The following is an 18,975-nucleotide window of genomic DNA, read 5'->3' as shown; positions in this document are numbered from 1 at the left end:
CTCAATCTCACAGTATGTCACATGACGATCTTGCAGTATTAGGTTTTGCACAGCATCACTGTTTTCTTGAACAACAACTGATTTTGGATGACCTTCGCGAATCTCGTCAGTGAGCGAATTCCAACGTCAATTCCTTGAAGCATGAATACACTAGATTTCTGTCTTGTGAACGTAATATTTTACCCTTGGTGCCTGTACTACTTGTAATAGGTTTCGAGAGCGACATTATTAATTTAATTTGATTTACTTTATTTTATTTAACTTTTCTGTCACTTTTGGCTAATTGCGAAGATGGGAATGAGTGATGATATGATGAAATTGATGGATGGACATTCACAAAATCCATGTTCAGGCCGGGATTTGAACCCGGGGTCCCTGGCGTCATAGCATGATATGCTAACCACTCCACCCTGGGAGCCGGCGCAAAATTATTAAGTAACACTCGCAGAACACACACTATTGCATAACTATCGAACATAAGGGCTGGACTTCACAGCTTGCTACGATGCCAGGGGTCCCGGGTTCGAATCCCGGCCTGGGCATAGGTGTTTGTAAGTGTCCCTTCATCAATTTCATCATATCATCATCCATCCTCATCTTTGCGATTAGCCAAAGGTAGCAGAAAAGCGAAGTAAAATAAACCAATATTCAATCAATAAGGGCCATATTGAATCGTCCCACAACTGTTCTTCGTGGCGTACGAGTACAATTATCTTACAACGCCCTTGTTACGAAAACGCTGAACTGAAAGTGACTCAGACTCGCAATGTTCGTAAACGCTCACGACAATGAAGGGCCATTGTTCATATTCAGCCGAATTTGACACCCATAGCTTTACCAATACCCAACTCAGCGGCGTTCAAAACAAGTTGGCAAATAAAAAAAACAGACAGAACACTAAAGGAAAATGAAGGGTAATGGTGTGTGTGTGTGTGTGTGTAGAGACGTGCTGTTTCCCTTGTTTCTTCGAGAAACGATATTTCCAGCTGTAGGCGATGGAAATGCATGGGACTTAGACAGTCTGGTTCATAATGTCGTGTCCCATGCAATGATGAACCTTAAAGTGGTGAGTTTTATAAAGAACTTCTTGCGCGCAAACAAAATTACAGAACACTGAGCTTAACTTGTTCGCCGCAGTCTCCTAACTGTACAACGTTGCACTCCTGCTATTGGCTGGTCGCCAAGGACACGCTCTCCGTAACTCCGCCCGATATCGCTTCTAAAACCGTGCGTCGTATAATAATCTTCAAAATAGAATCCTTCCGCAGTGACACAGCACTTACAACAATCTTGGCATTGTTTGTATGCCTGCTGGAACTCATTTTATGGAATACTGTTAAAGTTGTGTGTCACGGGCACTTGAATGACAGCTATGGTCGCAAATCAGTGTCCTTTCATGTCTCTCTTTAGCCTGGGGAATAGAAAAAAGTCACATGGAGAGAGATCCAGGCTGTACGGTTGCTGTGGAAATTTTGCTATGCCTCTTGCGGTCAGAAACTCCTTGACAGCGAACGCGGTGTGCGAGGATGCATTGTCATGATTAAGGATCCACGTTGTTGCAATCTCAGGACGGACACAGACCAATTTTGCGCACACCTTTCCCATCTGCAATTTCTCAATCACAATCTCATGAATTTCCGTTTTTTGGAATTCCCAACCGTCTGCTAATAAACGGACACTCAGGCATCTGTCAGTGTTCAACAACTTCCACGAACGATCAACATTTTCTTCAGTTTTCGTCGTTGAGGGCACTCGGAATGCTGCTAGTCCTCCACGTCTTCCCTTCCATTTTTAAAGGCTTTATGCCAGTTAGAAACTTGTGCTCCAGACATACAATCGTTGCCATAAGATGTCTTCAACATTTCCATCATCTCGGATCCAGATTTACTGAGCTTCACACAAAACTTGACAGCGTAATGGTGCTCCAACATTCTCTGTATTGTTGCCGTGACACGTCTCTCACGTAGAGGTTATGTACACCGGCTGTCCTGTCGCTCTCACTGCTCGCAGAAGAATGAACGCAGTACCCTTGAAAAGCTGAACTTCCCCTCTTTCTTTCCCCACCATCCGTTTCCCCTCCAAATTCATCTGCGTGCGATGCCAGAGTCAGTCTTATTACTTTCCGGACAGACCCTATTGTATAAAAAGAAAAAAAATTCTACTCCTTCTTGCACCTCTTACCCTGTGTTGTTCATGTTTTCTTAATATTACCTTTTCTGGCACTGTAAATTCACTAATTGTTGCATTCTAACATCCACAGGATGCATACCACTACCAGAATTGAGCTCAGGCTGCTTGGAACTTTGCATTTTATAGGAATGTATCACTGCTACAGACTACATTTTTTTAATTCACTTCAGTCTATTGTGGGCCTGCCAAATACCAACTTTGTTTAAATTAATTTTTGTCTTCTCCTTCCTTTTAAATGTCATTACTGGAAGGTACAATTTATAAATTTAACCTCCCATGAAAGTCCTTTCATTTCGAAATAAAACATATCAGATTTCGTCTATGACAATCAATTCTCAAGCTATGATTATTTTTGTACTTTGCAGCAAGTTTGAAAAGCATCCACTTGACAAGTCTCAACCGAAGAGGCTATCCACACACACAAGCTCTCTCTGTCTGCTAAAGGTTAAACTTATTTCAGATAACTTAACTTAATTCATTATTCATTATGACATCCTTCTTGATGGTGGACATTCATTTTGGTCCTATTTGTTGTTCACTGGTGTCTGTAGTATTGCTTGCCTTTCCACAAATCCACCTAGCTTCAGCTAATTTTCTTTCAGTATCGTGCTTGCATTTCAATCAGTTATACAGGGTTGCACATATTGTATCTACGAATTTGAGTTGGCAACCCTGCCAGAATGCATCTTTGCATGTGTGGCATACCTAGATACCTGGAGAAACGGGAGTCAGGCTATTAGTATACCATGGCCAGTGCAGACACAGATTGAGGTGATCGAAGCCTTCGTCCAAACAGGCACCAGCACTGAAGATCGACATGCACCTCTTCCCGAGACACACAGCATTCTGAGGTGGGTTAGACAGTGGAGAACCACAGGTAATGATATGAATCATCAGTCATCGCTATTTCACAGGACATATTGAGATGCTCATCATGAAAGCCTTCCCGTATCGTCTCGAATGGTACATCCAAGCAGAAGTAGGACTTTGAGAGGACGTTATCTTCAAGGTGCACTGATGTCTGTATGGTCCATATTATAGAGGAGATGGTCTAAATATGGGCGAAGGTTTAAATACGGGTTTTGGAGTTATCAGCACTCCCGGGTGCTCCAGCCTGGCAGAGGCTATAAGAACTGGTTATCTGTCAAGGACAAAGGTTTCGGTGCCAATTTGCAAGAGAAAGTGGTGGTTAGCTTCGGCCTTGGATGTTGTTATAGAATTGCGACCTCCGAAAACTTTTTGAGGGTATGTTTTAACTCAGCATTTTCCGAATTCTCATCTGCTTTGTATAGGTTATGATATTAGCGGTACATATAACAAATGTGGGCTTCTATAATGCCATGATTTGTTTGTGAAATATGTACCACAGAGAGTGAAAATAAATCGAATAAGAAAAATAGTGTGATGGTCTAAATATGGGCTATGACATGAGGTCTAATGTTGGAATCACATTTTCAACAAATATTTGGATGTTTATCTTAATTTCGATTTTTCCCATTCCGTGTGATTTTCAAAACAGCAGATTATTCATAAATATGAATTTTATAATGTTTTAGCGATAAATGACTGTTTTTTTTAAATTTTAATTGCTTTTTGTGATATTGCCACTAGTAGCTCATATTTTGAAATACATCATTTTACCATTTTTTGGGAAATCGCTTTTTTTAAAAAAAATTAAGACCTTCTATACTTTAGCATGCTATTACATTTAAGTATATATTTCATAGATATGCATTTTAAAGGCAGGTGCTTGATATATTAATTTTTTTCCTCCGAAAATGACAACATAAAAAGGGGGGTCCACATTTAGACCTTTTCCTTTACACTGCATGAAATGTCTATGTGTACATTTTTTTTCATAACCATATAATGTTACTACAAGCACTCACCATCTCTCCATTCTCATTTGAATCTGGTAGATACAATATGCACCACCCTGTACTTTCCCCCGCATATGTTTATGGTAACAGGTGTCCCAAATATCCATATGAAACTTTCTGAGTAGGATAATAATGGGATCAAAGTTACAAGTGTGCAGTGTGAGACTTAACAACTGGTTGGAATATCTTGAATTTGGTCAATTTACAGGGTGTCTCATAAGCAATTAGCGCAAACTGACACAGGTGAGGGTCCGCAAACGAGCCGTTTCCCAGATAATTGTGAATGTGTGGTTACAAGCTGCCACTGACTTCATTGTTTGTAAATGTCGTCCTAGTTGGTAAAATGCTAATAATGTGTGCGAATGTGTGGTTAGAAGCTGTCACTAATTGCATTTTGTAAACACCGAGTGCTTTACTCCTTGCACGTTCCGAGGTTTGCTCTTTGTTTACAAAACAGAACATTTCCGAGAGGTGACATGTATGGATACAATCAGCACACAGTCTAATCGTACTGTAGGAGTCACGTCAGTTGTGCTAGACTGCATAGTGAAAATGGAACCTTACAGCAATGAAGAGTATGCGGATATGCATTTTGTGTATGGTTTGGCTAACGGCAATGCATGGGAGGCTGCACACTTGTACCAAGAAAAATACCCTGCTTGAAGGCACCCCGAGAGCCGCAAATTTACTAGGATACATCAGTGCCTCAAAGAACATGGGAGCTGAGCTTTGAACATGATAGGAGAGCAGGTAGACCTGCGTGCATTATGCCTGAAGTTGAGTATGTTGTTGGAAGCAGTAGAACACTCTCCAAGAACCTCGAAATGGAGAATTGCCACACAAGTGCCAGTTAACCGCAGTAGTATATGGAGAATTTCACATCGCAATCCACTCTACCCTTACCATCTCCAACGAGTTCAGTGTCTCAGTGACATGGATTGTGTTCCTAGAGTGATGTTTTGTCAGTGGATGCAACAACAGGCAGTGGCGGATTACCAAATAGGCCCACTAGGCACGTGCCTAGGGGCGGCAACTCTAGGGGGCGGCAAATCTTTTTTCCAGAATATCAATAATAATAAAAAGTGTCTTACGTACACAGTGACAATTAGACCTATGAAACCAATGTTTCAAATCAACGGCTTGCAACACTTTCGCTTCATACGAAAGAAACCTTGATGTATCGGATTTATGTGTTATCAATAAATGTTTCGTCTGCTCTGCCTCCTTCAGGCGTTAATCAATTTGTTTTTAACCCATGCTGTGGCTTTTATGACAATGCAAGCCGCCCAGCCTTTGTTGGTTTGTTTTTGTAAATACATACCCCTCGATCTTCCACTAAGCTTTTGTTAATGGTCAGGCAGGAAAGAAAACTGATTGTTTGAAACTCGCATCTGTAACAATGCCAGTAATGCAGTCTTAAAAAAATAAACACGTAAACACTGCTGATAAGTGTGCGAGTGAGTGCAGCTTTCGCGTGGACCGCAATTAGTTTTTATCTTACTGTATTCTCTGGCTGGTGCATTCAGTTTGTTGCTATTATAGTGCGTTTGCGATTTGGTGTTTTTTATTTTTTTTTATTTTTTGCAGCAGGCAGCATGAAGCGAACAAAGTTAAGTGGGGCGGCTTATCGTAAACTTGCAAACGAAAAGCGTGAAAGAGAAGCAACCTTACAGAAAAAGCTTGGTACAGTGGACACGTTTTTTAGGCGAAAGGAACAAGTGATTTAAGAAAGATGTTCAAAAATTGAAGTGGAAGCGGCTACATCGAGTGAACTCTGTGAAACGCAAATGTCGAAAATATTGTGGGTTTAGTGGAGGAAGAAAGTGCACATGAGGTAGTGTCCCCTCAGTTCATAGGAGTTCCTGATTGTGACAGTGAGAGTACAAATTTCGTCAGTGACGATCCTGCCGAGTGGTGTCTGAATGAGTCTAAAATTGACATTCTTCTAAGACGTGGAATTAATCAGAATGCTGAAAACGTTGTTTGTTATTGCTTTTTATCCTTTGTTTTTTATTTCAGTGTCTTCACTAATTTTTATATTAGCCTGTAAAAATACTGCAAAAAAGTTACTACTTTTCCTTTGAGAAGGGCGCACAATAAGTTTGTTTGTGCCTAGGGGCGGCGAGGAAGCTTAATCCGCCACTGACAACAGGTTGTACTCAAAACTTGTTTTGTAAGTAACATTTTATTTACAGACGAAGCAGGGTTCACAATTCTCATGTTTGGAGTGTAATAAACCCACATGCTGTTCATGAGGCACCACATCAGCAATGTTTCTCATTGCATGTGTGGTTAGGGGTACTAGGTGATCATCTTATTGGACCACACATTCTTCCAAGAAGACTCAATGGATCGAGGTATCTTCGGTTTTTGCGACATGATCTTCCAGGACTGATTGAGGATGTTCCCCTTGATCCACGTCAGAGTATGTGGTACACGCATGGTGGAGCACCGGCACATTTTGCTGCTGCTGTGAGACGACAACACGCAGATATCATCAAAGATGGATATGTCGAGGCAGGCTTGTACCGTGTCCTCCAAGGTCACTGAATCTAAATCCTTTGGATTTTTGTGTCTGGGTTCACCTCAAAAGCATAGTGTACAACACTCCTGTTGACACGGTTGAAGAACTGGAACAGAGAATTGTACATGCTTCTGACCAATTCCGAAATGAACACCTCCTTTAACAGGTACGAGTGTACAGTAATTGTAACGCAGAACATACATACTAGTAAAGTAGTGCTGTATTCCTTGTTAAAGTAAGTAGAATGTTCAATAAAAGCAATGAGATCTCCTGATTTTACATACTGTATTATTGGTATCTTAACTAGGATGACGTTTACAAATACTGAAATCAGTGACAGCTTGTACCCACACATTATTACCATTTTACCAAGTAGGACGTCATTTACAAACAATGAAGTCAGTGGGGGCTGTAATCATACATTCGCGATTATCTCGGGAACGGCTCGTTTGCAGACCCATGTTTACTGAGACTTTTTTGCTTCTATTATCGTGTACTTTCACCTGTGTCAGTTTGTGCTATTACTCTTGAGACACCCTGTATTAAAGGAGCATGGAACTACATATAGACAAAAACAATTATATTTTTAAGACAAAGACAATTATATTTTTAAAAAAATGCAGTGACAGTTCGGGTGAGTATGAGGAATGTGGTAGAGCAGGGATATGATGCTTTGCCAGATATTCCTGGACTGATAAAGCAGTATGGGGCCTTGCATTGTTGTGCAATAAGAACCACTGCCCCGATGCCCACAAATCAGGACAGTGCTGCCGAATTGCTTGCCGAAAACGTTTTAGGACTGCAATATAAAAGTTTTGGTTTATCATTTGACCTTCAGGTAAGATATTCATGGTGCACCAAACCTTTAGCATCAAAAAATGCAATCAAAATTGTCTTTGTCACTCTGGGATCATCTTGTACTGAATCTCTGCCATCCCGAAACCTTTTGTGCCATTCAAAAACATGGCTTCTCGATAATGCCTCGTCGCCATATGCTTGCTGTATCATATTCCATGTTTCACTAGGGGCTTTCCTAGCTCAATGCAGAACTTAATGTTAACTCTCTGCTTGGAATCCATGCCCATCATGTCACTCGTGTAACTTCCAATTAAATGCATTAACAAGCCAAACAGTGGGTTGCTAAGCACATCCCCGCCACCTAGTGAGTTTACATTGAAATATCAGGTGACTGAATAACACCCATTTCTTTTGTTTGAATTTCACAGGTAAATAATAAAAAAATCAGACCTGGAACTTTTCTGACAAAGGTTGTACAATTTCTTTGTAAGTCTTCAAGACATGGTAAATGTAACAGATTGAATATGAGTGAGCTCATATTCAAAATGACTGGTCTGTATTAAAAACCACATCAGCGACAATATTGCTGACAATAATGTACTCCTGAATGTCCCATAGAAACCTCTGTTTCTAGTGTATTGTCCTGCATAGCAACATGTCCTTATTTTCTGTGCTGTTGAATGGGCCAAAAATATGAGGTTTTGTTTTTGGAAAAAGAAATTAGAAATTACGGAAATATTTTATTTTTATATTTCAAGTACATATTATATTTTGTAACATGCTGCAAAAACATAAGGTTTACAACTTTCTATGATCAAATTAAAAACTAAAACAATTTATGATATGTAACAATTCATAAAACTGCATTCATTTCTACTTGAACACACATCAATAATGCAGTTTTGTGTGGTACAGTTGAGAAGCTCTCTGAATGAAGGAGTATGTCTTATCTCAGATAACAATATAGCCTCAAGCCATTAGTTATGTGCTTTGCAGACACTGCAAGGTCTGGCAAGATTCTTCTTATTATCTCTAAGGTTATAGGTGTAAGAAAATCTCTATCTTTAGAGTGGTGCCAATGGTGACCTCTCAATATTGAGAGGTTCTGGAAGTTCTGTTGACTGTAGGAATCTGCTGAGCCAAATATAGTTTAAAAGAAGCACTTTTGATTTGTAAGTATCCTGTAGAAAATGTAAAAATTGTAAATGGCCATGTCTATGAAATACTGTCTGTAGCCTTTCAGTGACTGACACATAGTTGAAAAATATGCCAGAACTTGATTGCATTCTTGCCACTCTCGTAATCTACTAGGAACTGTTGTTTTACAACTCCCTTCTCTTCTCCTCACTTAAACGTAGTTGAGAGAAAAGTAAGTAATTTCAGATCAGCCCAAATTTCTGTGAAAATATTGTTGGATGCTTTAGCAACAACTTCACATTTCCAAAGCACTTCTGTCTTGAGATCAATTGAAAGATATTTTCTGCTCAAATTCACACAGTAACATCAGTCGCTTGAAGTGTTTTAGAGAGTTTCAGATGCATGTTCATTCAGTCTCTTGTCTTGCTATTGTTCATTTTGAATTCAAAACAAAACCCACTGGTGTTTCACATAATATATAAATCTTTACATCAAAGTGAGCACGCTTGCTAGGATTGTGTTGTGCATAAGGCCCTCTATATTTCATCAAATTTTCATTCCCCTTAAAACTGTAAATCCAGTCCCGATTAGCTTTGCTGCGCATAAAGTGGACTTAAAACACCAACTCAATCAATCAATCAATCACATTTTCATCTATTGTAATATTTTTCTCTTTCTTGAATTTCTTCCAATGTAGTTCAGAACAGAAGTGCAAACACCTACTGATAAATGAAAAACACTAAAAAGTTCTATTATATTCATACTGGAACACTACACTATAAATATAGGCTTTCTTATTTGGCTCAGGGTCTCCCCGATGGTGCAGTGGTACCGTCGTCGCCTTGTAATCAGGTGGTCCCGATGGTTCGATGCCTGGCGGAGGCACATAACGGTTCGGATCACACTTTAAACTTTAGGTCCCGATTAACCTTACTGTGCATAAAGTGGACTTAAAAAAACCAACTCAACCAACCAACAAATTATTTGGCTCATGATTATCACAATTGAAAAATATGGCTTGAACTCATCTCCAGTGCAAGAAGCACAATTTGATTCACCAACTCTCCTTCTTCTGTTAGGTTTTCAATTTTGCACAATCAATTGTCTCTACCGTATTCACATTCACAAATTCATCACCAATAAACTGTGCAAAAACATTATATTTCAGGATACTACCTAATTCACTCAAAAACAAATGCACTCATATACCTGAAGAAACAGTGAAAGGTATATGTGACTTCTTCTCCAGATAAACAGATATCTTCTTTAGTTATATTATATAGAACAGACCAGTTCCAAGTGTAGTTCAAGGTATCAGCTCTGCTGCAGTCAATGCTTTTTTCTTTCCCTTTATGGATCACTCTCACTTTGAAGTGAGTTTTCTTTTTTACTTTCTCCAAAGATACTCTCGTCTCTATTCCCTTCAAGACTGATTCAGATTCCAAATCACTGCCCAAAATGTCAAGAATATTGCAAGGAACCTCACCATCCTTACATGACTTTGCATTGCACACAAACAACAATAAGCTTCAATTTTACACCCTCTTTTGACACTTTCCCATTCTTATCCAACACTGAAGTGTAACTTCATGCAATATAAATTGAATACCACTACATAGCAGCATGTAGAATAGCAAGCACAGAAAAGGAACAAAAACAAATGAAAGCTGAAATGAAAAATTTACCACATCTATCTTTTTTATCATTTTAAATGTCCATGCAAAACTTATTAGGACAATGCTAATAGGTTAGGAAGAAAATCTGATATATCAAGTAACTAGATACTAAATTATTATAACAGTGAAGATGATTTTATATATTACATATTACATGTTCACTATGTGATCTATTTCTGAAAATAAGAAATCTAGTTTTATTTTCCTTATTATGGAAAAACAACTACAAACAAAAAATGAGATTGTAAACATGCCATACTTACAGGATTATCATACATAGGGCTCTTAAAGGAAATCATTTTCTCATCAATGTACTCATTCACTGAAGGATTGAAAGCACCACTCTCATTTGACGAACTTCTCAGTGAAGAGGATCTGCAAATCATTAACATAAAAATTTCATTCAAACACATTTTGCCAACATCATTAAGAATAAATAATATAGTTAAGTGATAGTCATATTTATTTTTTGAACACAATACACCATGATTCAAAAGTGATGGTGAAGAGAGAAAGAGCTCACGCAAGAGTACTATAAATGAAGAGAGGCCAATCACGGAAGGAAATGAAGGTGCAAAGTCATAAGTTTTGTTTGTGTGTGATTGTGTAGCTAAACACTGTTAGGAGCAGTAGTGGCACAGTCTCTCAAGATGGTGACATCGAAGCCATAGGAAGCATTTTCCATGTTGGAACTTGCTCGTACAGCTTGGAATGCTCTGTTATTTCTTTGGGGGGAATACATCAAGGACATAGTACAAGGGTCGTTCAAGGTTGACCTGGACTTTTATTTCTGCAGAGGAAATAGGTAGCAGAAGAAACACCAAACTATGTCAGTTTTTCAAAGTATTCTCCGTGCACGCCGAGGCACCGTTGCCATCGTTCTGGCAGCTCCCGAATTCCTTTGGCGTAGAAAGAACTTGGTTGTTGTCGTAGCCACTGGAAGACATCGCTCCGCAGTGCTTCGTCTGTCGTGAATTTCTTCCCTCCCAGATGGTCTTTAAGGGGTGCAAACAAATGATAATCACTGGGGGCTAAATCCGGACTGTAGGGGGGGATGGGGCAGAACTTCCCAGCGCATGTCGGCCAGAGTTGTTGTTGTTGTCACATTGGCCGTGTGAGGGCAGGCATTGTCATGGAGAAATGGAGAAGGATGACATTTCCAGACAACATCCCAGGTCTTTTCTTGCGAATGGACTTTCGTACAGCACCACTCAACAATGTGGAGTAATACTGGGCATTAGTCGTGCTCCCTTTGTCCAGAAAATCCACATGGATAATGCCCTTCATGTCCCAGAAGACACTTGCCATGATCTTTCCAGCGGACGACTGTGTTTTGCTTTTCTTGGGGGGCGGGGAACCTTTATGTCGCCACTCCATGCTGCATCTTTTGGTCTCTCGGGTTGAATTGTGCAACCATGTTTCATCACACGTGATGATGGATTGCAACAATTCATCACCTTCTGCTCGAAACCAATTCAGAAGCTGTTCACAGACCGTCCTGCGTGTCCACTTCTCATCGAATGTCAGCTGGCGGGGAACCCACCTTGCACAGATTTTGCGGAAGCGTAAGTGGTCGTGAATGATTGTCTCAACACTCCCGACACTAATATTCACCTTGGTAGCAATATCCCGCACTGTTACTTGCCGGTTCTCAAGAATCATTTGCTCAACACATGCGATATTCACTGGTGTGACTGCAGTCAGGCGAATGTGTCCATGCGCTTCATTTGTCACCAGCTCCCGTCCTTCGCGAAACTGCTCACACCGTTCGTACACTCTTGTCCGCGACATCGTTTGTTCACCATACTGTGCTTGCAATCGTCTGAAAATCTCAGCTGGTTTCACTTTCTCCTTCACGAGAAATTTGATTACACACCTCTACTCCACAGCCACAGACACACTGCTTGCTGCCATGTTCGCTGCAACTGCTGCGCATGCGCGAAATACGTCATGCCGGGTGCTAGTTACTCGCAAAGGAATACATTACATCACACGCACGTTTCATCATAATCCGGCTATTCATCGATTTTTTACGTACGAAAATCCCGGTCAACCTTGAACGACCCTTGTATATCTGCCTCCTATGCCACAAAACCTTGAACAGAAGAGGACATCTCTGAAGCAGTGGAGTCAATCTTTGAAGATATGCTGCGACATATCTGCGCAGAACTTGAGTACCGTCTTCATGTCACCCACATCGAGCACTTGTAATGATTGATTGATTGAGTTGGTGTTTTAAGTCCACTTTATGCACAGTAATGCTAATCGGGACTGTACCTACAGTATAAGATGGGATCCGAACCACTATGTGCCTCCACCCGGTATCGAACCTGGAACCCCCTGATTACAAGGCGACGACGCAACCGCTGCACCATTGAGGAGGTAAGAAACTTGCATAATTGTATTTTCATTTCATGTTAGTATGGTTGTAGTGTGTCATTTCATATCGGAATAAATTAGATTTTAATTTGCACCATTACTTCTGAATCACCCTGTATTTTCTACTCTTTCTCAGGTAAGACAACAACAATAATGGATACGAAGTTGGGGAATGAAATGGAAATATTAAGTTTAAACAAGAACTAAGGTTACTTCTCTTGTAGTCTACGGTTATTACAAGCATAAAAACACAGTTTTTTGTTGTAACCTTTCAGGAAAACATACTGTATTGTGTGTGTTTTTATGCTTGTAATAACTGTAGACTACAACAGAAATAATTGTACAATGCAAGAAATGCATACATACAAGAAAAAGAAATAAGGCACATGTGCCAAATAAAGCCCAGATCATGTTTGGTACTTTATTTTAATTGTTCTGAGGAAGAAATACAATTTGGTAAAAAAAAAATAGTAAAATATACCACCATGTTCTGATACTACATAGCTGCAATAAATTATTTTGTGAACACCTTCAAATGGGCTTTTTTAGGAATGCCTGTTCCAAACAAGGTCCACCCTTAGTAAAGGTAAAAAAAAAAGGTAAAGTGCTCCCCTGTGCATAGCACCATGCCATGAAGGTGTATAGGGGGTGTGGGGGTAACGCCCCACACTTTCTTGATCCGGTCATGAGTGGGGGTGATGTGATCAGCATCACGCCCCTGACTGCCTTTACCCCCCAGGGTTTCCCCCAGGTACCCATGTTATTCGACGCTGGGTGGGCGCCGGGGCCGCTTCCATCGTTAGAAAAGTTCCCGGATTTGAACCGCCCGGGGATCGAACCCAGGACCTTTAGCATGGTAGTCAGGTGCGTTACCGACTGAGCCACCGCGGCCACTAAGGTCCACCCTTAGTATTTATCAAAACAGGACAGTTTGCAAATAATACTAAATTTCACTCTTTTTCCTAAGCACAAAATTACTGACTCCATTCCATGAATCCAATGTCAATGAGGGACATGAAGTTTGGAAGTTTAGTTTTGTTTCTTGGACCTACACATTCTTTATGAACATATTTTCAGCACGCTATGTCACAAGGAGTACCGGATTCGAATACCAACTTGTCCATGAGTATTCTCTGAGAGTATCTTTTCATTACATCAAACTCATCCCCATCTTTGCAATTAGCCAAAAGTGGCAGACAAACGAAGTGAAATAAACCAAACCAAACATATTTTCTGCAATTGCTACGAGTCTCGTATCAGTAGCTCCATCCTCAACACAGATGTGAGGAAGTATGTTTCCTCTAGCATACTCATCCCACTAGTTGAACTATTATTACTCCCTGTTTGATTAGGTTTGCCTGACACAGCCTATTTACCCCCTCCCTGCTGATGATTTTGTTCTCAGAACGTTTGGATTCCAAGACTTGTTCATTTTTGCTTATTAGAATCAGACTGCTTAAAAGATGTCACAGGCACCAGGTACCTGAACATGTTACAGACACTCCTTGTCCTGGAACTTCTGAGGTTAGGCATCATCAATGATGTCCTCTTCCAGAAAGATGCTGACCCCCCCCCCCTCCCTCTGTGCCTCCTCACACACTTTGCCCATGAAGTTCATGAGTTTCTTGATGGTCAATTTGGGAGAGGTGGATTGGCTGCAGAGGATAAACACCTTGACCTACAAAGTCACAGGACCTTACACCTTGTCGTTCAAGGTTGACCAGGATTTTCGTACGTAAAAAATCAATGAATAGCCGGATCATGATGAAACGTGCGGGTGACGTAATGTATTCCTTCGCGAGTAACTAGCGCCCGGCATGACGTATTTCGCGCATGCGCAGCGAACATGGCAGCAAGCAGTGTGTCTGTGGCTGCGGAGCAGCGGTGTGTAATCAAATTTCTCGTGAAGGAGAAAGTGAAACCAGCTGAGATTTTCAGACGATTGCAAGCACAGTATGGAGACAAACGATGTTGCGGACAAGAGTCTACGATGGGTGTGAGCAGTTTCGCGAAGGACGGGAGCTGGTGACAAATGAAGTGCATGGACACATTCGCCCGACTGCAGTCACACCAGTGAATATCGCACGTGTTGAGCAAATGATTCTTGAGAACCGGCAAGTAACAGTGCGGGATATTGCTGCCGAGGTGAATATTAGTGTCGGGAGTGTTGAGACAATCATTCACGACCACTTACGCTTCCGCAAAATCTGTGTAAGGTGGGTTCCCCACCAGCTGACATTCGATGAGAAGTGGACACGCAGGACGGTCTGTGAACAGCTTCTGAATTGGTTTCGAGCAGAAGGTGATGAATTGTTGCAATCCATCATCACGTGTGATGAAACATGGTTGCACAATTCAACCCGAGAGACCAAAAGACGCAGCATGGAGTGGCGGCATAAAGGTTCCCCGCCCCCCAAGAAAAGCAAAACGCAGTCGTCCGCTGGAAAGATCATGGCAAGTGTCTTCTGGGACATGAAGGACGTTATCTATGTGGATTTTCTGGACAAAGGGAGCACGATTAATGCCCAGTATTACTCCACATTGTTGAGTGGTGCTGTACGAAAGTCCGTTCTCAAGAAAAGACCTGGGATGTTGTCTGGAAATGTCATCCTTCTCCATTTCTCCATGACAATGCCTGCCCTCACACGGCCAATATGACAACAACAACTCTGGCCGACATGCGCTGAGAAGTTCTGCCCCATCCCCCTACAGTCCGGATTTAGCCCCCAGTGATTATCATTTGTTTGCACCCCTTAAAGACCATCTGGGAGGGAAGAAATTCATGACAGACGAAGCACTGCGGAGCGATGTCTTCCAGTGGCTACGACAACAACCAAGTTCTTTCTACGCCAAAAGAATTCGGGAGCTGCCAGAACGATGGCAACGGTGCCTCGGCGTGCACGGAGAATACTTTGAAAAAGTGACATAGTTTGGTGTTTCTTCTGCTACCTATTTCCTCTGCAGAAATAAAAGTCCAGGTCAACCTTGAACGACCCTTGTAAAATCATAGCCCTAATAATTATACAGAGAAAGTGATATGGCCAGTAATGTTAATATTGAAAAGGCATATTAGACAACTATAATACTATTTTATCAAGAAAAATATAAATTTAAAAGTGTTAATACATTCACACATGCTCTTTCATTCTCAGGAGAAAGCTTATTTTCTCAGTTAGTGAATGACTTGTAGTTAGTTCTACTGTAGTAAATGTGAAGGTGGTTGGAAAAGTGATTACAGTATATTCTATTAGAAGAATGGAAAAAAAAACTTTCATCAGTTCAGTTTCTTGATTTTCTTTCCTGACACTTCATTCCCATAGAAATCAAAAACGAAGTCAGGAATGGATGTTTTATCCAGGGCTCGAAGTGGAAATTTCTAGCAGGAGGGATGATTTGTCAAATTTGGGGATAGGTGGAGGGATGCTTGTATGGATCAATGTGGAGACAATGAAGCATGTGGGAGGAATGCTTATGCAAATTATCATAGCTGGGGGTTGCTTTATGAATATTATGTTAACTAGATGGCTAGACCAATCTACTATTCCTGAATGTCATGTAAATTAAGCAAACAGCTTGGAAGAAAGTAGTGTATCTCAAAGATATGATTTAAGCACTCATGCGAAATTCTAATGGGATTTGAAATGTTTAGCAAAGGCAGTTGATTGTAACATAAAAACAGCTTCCATTACCTTTTTGATGATGTGGAAGAAGAGGAGGACAAATATAGATAACTGGTAGCAGATGATGACGAGGAGTCTGAAGAAGATGAATAGAAATCAGAGGAACTTGTAATATCATTCTTTCTTCCATTCTCTTCGCACTCCACTTGCTGGAATGCTTCTTTTTCAGAGAAAAAGTCCTCAAACTTAAAGCCAAGCAATTTGAGTGCTTCAAGTCTAGACTGGTCCTCACTTTTAACCACTGTACAAGTTTTATCTTCCTGTGCAGGTCCTGAACTGTTAGAATTGGGCAAAGAATGTGCAGACATATTTTACATCAGTTATTTCCCTGATTTGCAGCACGTCAAAGTTTCATGCTGGTTGTAAATTTCTGAAGTAGAAAAATAAATGTAAACAATTATGTGGTTACTTATTACAAGCACTTATATTATTTTTACCTTACACACATAAAACAGGCTCTTTTGAACACTGCATAAAGACATACACTGCAAGAGCCATACAAGGAAAGCACACAAAATGACAAAATGGTGAACTTTGTGTAGCAATGCCTGAAAAATAATTCAATGCAATGACCATGTGTAATCAAAGAACTGCCTAACAGCCTTTGGCCCATAATATGGTGATCCATTGTAAAGATTAGTTTGCTACTCACTTACAGGTATATTATTAATTGTGGAACTATGGTTATGGTGATATCCCTTGGTTCGTAAACTGCACAATTACATTGTCAGCACATGTACATTTCATATGTCATGAACTCAGAGATATAATATACACTACTGGAGAAACACAATAACGTGATACATCACTGTGTTAAATGCATCTATTTGTGAACATTAAACAGAATCTCCTTTGCACTTAAGATAACAACATCATAACTGAATCATTTATAATTACTGAAAAAGATCTTGACATGTAAATCCTAAGTGTTTAGTTTAAGTGATACAGAGATAAAAGTTTCAAAATTCAGGTAGTAGTCTTTATTTTATTGTTTAATTCATCAGAATATGTATCTCACCCCCCCCCCCCCCGGTACCCATTGATTTGAGGCTTAGTGAACGCCAGAGCAACTTAATGCAGGGACAAGGTCGGAAGAATTCCAACCTCAGATGTTCCTCCCTGGGAATCAAACTTGAGTCTCCAGCATAGCAGTCAGATGCCCTACCGAGTAGACCACCGCAGCTCGTTCTACATATCAAAATGAGATAAATTTGTGTGGTATTATTTTATATTATATTTCAGAGGGATAAACTGGGTAAATGCAGTAATGATTCTATGAGTAACAACCTTATGCTGGCATACATGGTGCAGTTGTTAGCATAACACAGCATATGAAACCAGAGGTTGTAGGTTCAGGCAGGTATGTTCATTCATTATTTCAACAGTTCATAATTTATCCTCATTATCGCGAATAACCAAAGAGGTAGAAAAGTGATGCAAATATACAAAAGCAAATAAATAGCCTTGCAAAAACTTACAACAGAAAAAGTCCAGTTCACGCAACATTTAAGTTTGATCCAATCTGGGCATGAAATATATATTCTAAAAACATTATGATTAGTAATTTCAGTGTTATGTCGAGCCTGTTACAGCACAAAGTGGACAAGATATGTGTTCCCTTTGATAACTTAATTGCAGCAACAATAAACAATTTGATTTGGACGATCCTAGGGGGGGGGAAGGGTCTTACAATTAGCGATTCATACAGATGCTTCCAAACACTCTCCTTAACCCTTCCCCACACTCTCTGAAGCACCACCTGTTTTTTTTCCGCAAAGGCGTAATTTATGGCTATTTTGGGACTAAATTTACATTTACACTACTAAAATCGGCTCTATAGTCGTAGATGGAAAATTCTGGTTAAACTCGTGACAGAAGTAGTCCTGCTTCGAAGTTGAAGTTGTTTATGTGGTTTAAATTCATTACGAAAATGTATACACATACAGGAAATGAAAAAAGATGCAGAAATACTATAATGGCTATCGAACCTAACCTACTCTAAATAAAAAAATACAAAAAGCACGAAACCTAAATGGCCTAACAACTACGAAAGATTTCAGCAGTCGGAAGTTCGACTCGGCACAGCTTTCGTATTTATAATGTTTCTACACATAACACGAAATCAGAGGAAAATGATTTACAATGGCCAGTTACAATTAAACTGATTAGTTATTGGGCCGCGCCGAAATTAAATATATACGTTAAATAGCAAATGGAAACGGGAATATATTTGACTAGGAACATTTTACTTACCAATTGAATTACAAACGAAATATTGCAGCTTACGTAATTTTATTAATTTTCTATACTCGTTCCAAGGTAAGCGCACTTCAGTGATACTGTTTTACCAATTATTATTAGTATATATGTACTTATTAATATGTAGTTCTAACTTTCGACTGACTGCACAACAAACGTCATACTACACCAGTTTAATCTGTCACCATCCCACATGAAAGAACCACGTGGATAGACACGTGCTACAAATTATAAAACATTCAAGCGTTCAACTTCAACTGCATGTAAAAGAGATATAAGGTTACCAATTTACCAAGCAGTGTTGCCAAGTCATTTTGTCTCATTAATAAAATAAAAATACCGGTACCAATTTGAATTATCTAATAGATTATCTTTTTCTCACCATGCTTTCTATACGATGTTTACTACTTCTAAATTCCTTCATTTTACGGATACTGATAGAGAAATGGGAT

General features: G+C 40.0%; 1 protein-coding gene across 1 annotated transcript in view; it reads right to left on the bottom strand.

The window, feature by feature from the left end:
- LOC145998617 (uncharacterized) overlaps positions 1-18,761 on the bottom strand; it is a 43,601-nt gene extending 24,840 nt beyond the window's left edge. Inside the window, exons 1-3 of the mRNA XM_083135070.1 lie at positions 18,518-18,761; positions 16,274-16,634; positions 10,469-10,580 (exon numbers count right to left, since the gene is read on the bottom strand). Coding sequence (XP_082991196.1) covers positions 10,469-10,580; positions 16,274-16,572 — 411 coding nt within the window. The 5' untranslated portion in view covers positions 16,573-16,634; positions 18,518-18,761. The remainder of the gene's footprint in view (positions 1-10,468; positions 10,581-16,273; positions 16,635-18,517) is intronic.
- Between the last annotated feature and the right edge of the window lie 214 nt (positions 18,762-18,975).

The sequence above is a fragment of the Lepisma saccharinum genome, chromosome 14 (genome assembly GCF_977018435.1).
Source record: "Lepisma saccharinum chromosome 14, izLepSacc3.1, whole genome shotgun sequence".
NCBI classification, from domain to species: Eukaryota; Metazoa; Arthropoda; class Insecta; order Zygentoma; family Lepismatidae; genus Lepisma; species Lepisma saccharinum.
Note: the sequence above shows the minus strand (reverse complement) of the source record. Positions and strands in the feature narration are given on the sequence as shown.